At 45.2% G+C, this 6,233-nt stretch overlaps 1 protein-coding gene across 1 annotated transcript; it reads left to right on the top strand.

Annotated features, from left to right (window-relative positions):
* The first annotated feature begins 203 nt into the window (after positions 1-203).
* On the top strand, positions 204-1,945 carry LOC135948467 (fork head domain transcription factor slp2-like). Its single transcript, XM_065497764.1, has 2 exons — positions 204-1,020; positions 1,118-1,945. Exons 1-2 carry the CDS (start codon positions 320-322, stop codon positions 1,530-1,532), a joined length of 1,116 nt encoding a protein of 371 aa, XP_065353836.1. The 5' UTR covers positions 204-319; the 3' UTR covers positions 1,533-1,945.
* Positions 1,946-6,233: the final 4,288 nt, after the last annotated feature.

The raw sequence follows: 6,233 nt of genomic DNA, 5'->3' as shown, positions 1-6,233 counted from the left end.
TCGGTGGTGTTAGGATCATTCAATTAAATATTTACCTCGGCGGTGATGGCAAAAGCCGACAAAGCGGCGTAGTGGCCGCGCCCCCCTGCGAGGCGGAGCAACCCTGGCGCGCGCTTCAGTGGTGGCTAGGCGGATGCAGGGCGGAGCAACTTATTTCTTTCTGCATCGCGATATTTAAGTCTGTGCGACGCAGAGTGGGAGATCAGTTGAACCTGGACTGTTGATGCGGTCGGACGCGCTCTGTTAGCCTATTTTTTCCAAGTTTAGCGCTGAGGACCCACCGGGCACCCTTGAACACAGCCTCGGGTATGTCACCATCATGGTGAACAGTGTAGTCATGATGCCCGCTAGCAAGCTGATCCCAGAGATGGCTCACACTCCGATCAAGTTTTCGTTTAGCATCAGTTCCCTACTGCCAGAAACTGCCAGCCGGCCGCCGAGTCCCGCCAGGCCGACCTCCGCGGCATCGTCCGTATCCGACTTGGAGCTGGACGTGACCGGGAGCGACTCGCCGCCGCCTCCGCAGACGTCGTCCAGCCCCGGCACCGAGAGGGCCGACGGCAAGGACGAGCCCAGCGGCAAGGAGGGCAAGAAAAACGAAAAGCCGGCTTATAGTTATAACGCTCTTATCATGATGGCCATCAGGCAGTCGCCGGAAAAGAGACTCACGCTCAACGGCATCTACGAGTTCATCATGAAAAACTTCCCTTACTACCGTGATAACAAGCAAGGCTGGCAAAACTCGATCCGACACAACCTCAGCCTCAACAAGTGCTTCGTCAAAGTGCCCAGACACTACGACGACCCTGGCAAAGGCAACTACTGGATGCTCGATCCGTCCAGTGAGGACGTCTTCATCGGGGGCACGACGGGCAAGCTGCGGAGGCGGTCCACGGCCGCCTCCAGGAACCGGCTGGCCGCTTTCAAGCGGACGGTTGGCTTATACCCCGGCCCCTACGCGCCGACGTGGGCAGGACTGGCCTCTCCTCTCGGCCAACTCTACTGCAATCCTATCTATAGGTAAGCACCATCAAAATAATTAGCTCTTTCATAATTCCTTAATCAGCTGGAAAATTCTTCTTCAGTACTAAAACACCAATTTTCCTCTTCCCCTCAGGTATCAAGCAGCGGCGGCCGCAGCCATGTACCCTTACCCCAATCTCATCCCGCCGAGCGGGCTGCCAAAGCCGACGCCGACCCACCAGCACCAGTCATTCTCCATGGAAAGGCTTCTCGGCGGGTCTCTGTCAGCCCCCGGAGTGCCTGCGGTACCCCCCAACTCGGAGTACCTGCAAAGGCTGTCGCAGACGCCCCTCTTCAACAACCCTTCGCTCGAGCTGTACAACACCCTGCGTCACCTGGCGCCAGCGGCCATGATGCCGCGGCCGCGGTTTAGCCCGCCGATGGTCAGGGACGGCAGCATCACGCCCACACTGAGCCAGGACTCGCCAAGGCCCGTCAGCCCAGGGTCGTCCCCCGTTCCTCCGACGCAGAGTTTCAAGCCTGTGAGTGCAAATTCGAGGTCCAGTTAATGAGACTAACACTTTCGAATTGTTTAAGACGCGCTAGTGAACTTTTTATTGTACAATACCAAAAATTTAGATAAATGAACGTTTAACAATTGAATTATATTGTGTATATTTAAATAATTGATTTCCCGCTTCACTCCTCTCCTCCGCACTTGTAATTTTTTAAGTGCATTAACTTAAAGTTGCGAGTACGATTGTTAATATGTAAATATTTCTAATGAGGAGAAAAAAAATTAATTTTCGGTCTCGTCCTTCATATAGAAGGAAAGAATTCTTCTGGCATAATAGATATGTTTGCATACATTATACAAGTTATTGATGTATAATGTACCTAATATCTTTAATGGATGATCTGAGATGATTTTGCTCTGTCTGAAAGTGCACGGATTAAATATTCAATATTCCGAACTGCAAAATTTCTGCATTTTAATTTTTACGCTTCTATTATTCCATCAACGTCTCATAACCCTTAGAATAACCAGTATAGTAAAATAATATAACTCTTTGGGTGTTTGTTTATAGTGAATTCAACAAACACACAAACATAAAGTAGGCAATAAACAATAAAGCTTGTGTAGCCTATGAATCACGCGTACGTAAATTACTTTTCCTTCCAGAATTTTTCTTGATTTTGTACACTTGAAATAGATTATAGATAGGTTGGAATTTAGGGAAAGATTTCCTATTCATTGTTTGAGGAATTTGGTCCAGGGAATGCTTCGTTGATTCCATAAGCTTCCTGCTCACAAGTAGAACAAATAGGTAAGATTTCAAGCTGCATTTGCGAAGATTTTTTTAAATTAATATTTTTTGTCGCGATTTTGATGTGAAATTTTAGTGTTCGATAGACAATGACGTATTCAAAATGGTACCTGCAAATATTTCACTACAATTTAATAAAATAATTATTTTGAACACAGGAACATTTTGAACACAACCAGCCCGTTAGCTCGCATTGTTATGGCACTCTCAGGAGTGTCAAAGCAATGGGAGGTATTTGAGCAGTTCGGAGATCTAATACTGGCTACCCAATGTCAGAAATGGCAAAAAGTGGTTAGTTTAGTGACTCGAATTGCTCAAATTGCTCAACGGGCTGGGAGGCGCACCGGCGCCGCCTCGCTACTTGCTGGTTTGCACCTTTCCAGCATGCGTGATTTGGCTTCACGGGACAAATGTCTAGCGTTTCAATGCAGTCCTCGGTGCGGAGGCAAGTGGCCCTTGAGTGGGCTGGGTCCCTGTGCGGCCTGGTGCGCCCATGTTATCCGTTCGCGGTGTTATTGGGACCCGGGTTTCAGCATTTGTGCTAGTGCAGTGCGCGCCCTTCCCAATCCTCGGACAGGGATAAAAAGAGCAAAAAAAAAAAAGGATTTTGTCAATCCTGCTCTCTGCAGGCTCTCTTGTGCTCAGCAGTAATGAGTGCACAGAAAAGCGATTAAATCAATTAGTGTCTCTTATATTTTTGCAGCTATGTGCAAATCGGTTTTGAATTTTGTTTTCGAGATAAGTTACTCCGGCGGGGCAAAATACTGCGATATAGCGGGGCAATAGCGCGTGACATTATTTATTTTTATTATTATTTTTTTTTGCTTTTCATCCCTATCCGGGGAAGCTGGGAAGGGCATGCATAATATACTAGCAAGAGTGCTGAAACCCGGGTCCGAATAACATGGGCGCACAATTGGCCGCTCAGGGCCACTTGCCTCCCACCGAGGACTTTTTTGTTGAAACAGTAGACATTCGTCCCGTGATGCCAAATCACACATGCTGGAAAGGTGCAAACCAGCAGCAATTTAAATTTTGAGCCACCCATTTCTTATTTTTAAGCTTGAGAAAAGGTAATAAAAAATCTATAACAAAAGGAAAATACCTTCCAGAAAAAAGTATGCTAAACCACTATACGAGACGTCAGTTAAAACCGTAAAAATTTATCATTTCCGATCGGCATTCCAATGATACCAAGATCCGTTTGTTTTAATATTGGCATTTAGATTTTTCTCGGGGCACTAATGAACGCGCACGGGCATTATTATCTTTCTCTCACTTCTATTCACGCCAAGAGGAAAGAGGATGTGGGCCGTTTTATTTAATTAAACGATGCCCATGCCAACGAGGGGCGAGTGAGGGTGTTGATTGAGTGGTCAAAGAAAAGTAGTTCCCCAACACATCATATATAAACACTTTGAGGAACAGAAAGGGCGTACACATTCATTAAGTGAGCGCGCCGAGAATAATGAGCGCGGCCTGTTTCCGAACAACAAAACAAGAGCATTGCGAGCGAGGGATGCCATAATGAGGGTTCTGCGCTGTGTGTGTGAATTAACAAAACACGGAAACTCGAAACTGCTGCCGCTCTCGCTACGCTGATAACTCCGACAACGAATGGGGCCCACGACCAGACGACGCATTCGAGTTTGATTTATTTAAAATTTTTGTATTAACAATAAGAGGCCAACGCCGCCGCGCTGCAATATCTGTGCGCGCGCGGCCGAAATCATATTATCTTGCTGGGCTCAGTCGGATCGAAGAGGAAATGGTTAATAAACCTCGGTGGCACATATTGTTGTTGATGCTTTTGGACTCGCATTCAATTAACAACAGACCCCAGAGTGTGATGTGCGTTCAACACATTTATTTAAATCAAATAGTTCCACGCACAGCACACACAGCAACATTTGATGCATGCAGGCCCCCAGCCAATATTTTTCAATCTAAATGACAGCGAACGGATTTCCTTTGCCTTCCGAATCAGCCTTAGAAACAGAGAGTCGCACTTTTACTTTTACGGCTCAAAATGTTACTCAGCGCGTGTGAGTGAGTATGCGGCGCAGAGTTCATAAATATTCAAATTACGAGTGTCGCTGAATGAGTGAGACGTCTCACTCAATGCAGGATAAATTGCAAAGTTGTGCAGAACGAGAGGAGTGACTGCAGCAGTAAAATGGAATTATGTTTAATCTGTGCTTGCGTCAACATGGTACGCACTCTGGCTGAATAAAGAGCCGCGCCGCCGAGGGCATGCAGCAGCGTTTGCAGCCGTGCTGTACTCTCCGCGCGGTCGCGGACCCAGCAAATGAATGTATCTGTCTCTCTTTCTCTCTTTCTCGCTCTCGGTGGCGGCAAATGAGCGAGCCAGCAGCTGCTTTTATTATTATTTTGTAACTCGGACCATAAAACATCCGCAGCATCCATAAAACAAGCAACTAAATTCAACCGGCAGCCATGAATGCTGGCTGCGATCTCGCGCGAATAAGTAGCCCCGCTCGTTTTAATGAAACGCGTCAGCCAGCTTGGGTGATGATGAGCTGTGACAAATTTTCATTGCTTTTGTGTGCCGTGCGTGAACGTGAACGTCTTCATCAAGTTCGACTCGGAACTTTACTGCTATAACCATGCAACGAGGGAATTTTCAAACTTACACCTTTTATGTGCCATAAAATTGTTTTGGAAATGCGTTTTCAGATTTTAAAAGAGTATTTTATGCGTTTTTATAACAACGGGGAAAACTATTTAGAAATTTCAAAGATCTTTTAAGGTAACATTTCTAACACATTTTGTAAAAAGTCAGATGAATAGCTAGAATTTTTGTTATCATACATGCTATTTTTTACAGGTATTGGCGTGGATATACTTCAGCACTAATCGAAGTTTCAAGCAGATTATTTTTTCATACTTGCAGTTGCGAGTTGCAAGTATTTTACATTTTACGAAACCAAATTGAATATGTTTTATAAACTATTAAAATGTCGCTGAAATATTTTCTCACTATTTATAGGAGCTTTCCCCACCATTACTTTGCTTTTACGCTTAGTAAAAAGTGCTTTTTTAATTAAAATATCCGGTGTTAAAATTTCAAAATACTAACTTAATTTTGGGAGCTAAAAATGTCGTGCATATAGTACATTTGTATTCAAATTAATGGATTATTTAACCTCCCAAAACGAGTCAAGACTGAAGAAATATAGATTTTTTCTAATATAAGCGAATCCTGGGCACAAGCGAATTATCTCAAAATTGATTCACACATTCTCGCCATACAAAATTAGTTATTCCGTTTTGTTTCCACAAAAACCGATTTCATAGACACCTTTCTGTGAAAGTGCTAATTTTTATACCAATCAGGTATACTAGCTATTTGTACAAATTTTCAATATTCTGACTTGGTCGTTATTCATGCCACAATATTTTGTTCAGTGAAGCGCCTAATCTTCAATTTAGCATAAACATAACGAGTCGACGGAACCGTGGCAGCAGCCTGCAGCACAGATTTTCGAGAGGGCATAGCAGCTTTTCCACTCATGCAGATTTCCAGCGAAGCAGCGGGCGGTTTTTCCGCATGCTGCTCGGGGGCTGCTGCGCCGTGCGGATAATAAAATAATATCATCCGCTCCACTTTGAAGTGCTTATAAATAATAAATGAGATTAAGTTATGAGCATTTGGCCAACATGAGACTTGCACACCGACAAAAGTGCGCGGCTCAATGTGTGGTTCGGACGCAACTGAGGTGGCAAAAATGTGATCAAAATTAATGCGCTGCGAGTGTGTGTGGCTGCCTTTATACGAGTGCGTTTTCTGTCGGACGGGTGGGCTGCATACGAGAAGAGGGAAAGCGGCGGCGTGCTCAATCGCTGTGTGACGTTTATTGTGCGTTTATGGGGGGTCCCCCAGGGCCCCTCCCCGCCAAAACGTACCCATTAACCCCAGCG

Source organism: Cloeon dipterum, chromosome 1, assembly GCF_949628265.1.
Source record: "Cloeon dipterum chromosome 1, ieCloDipt1.1, whole genome shotgun sequence".
Classification (NCBI taxonomy): Eukaryota; Metazoa; Arthropoda; class Insecta; order Ephemeroptera; family Baetidae; genus Cloeon; species Cloeon dipterum.
This window is presented reverse-complemented; position numbering and strand designations above follow the sequence as displayed.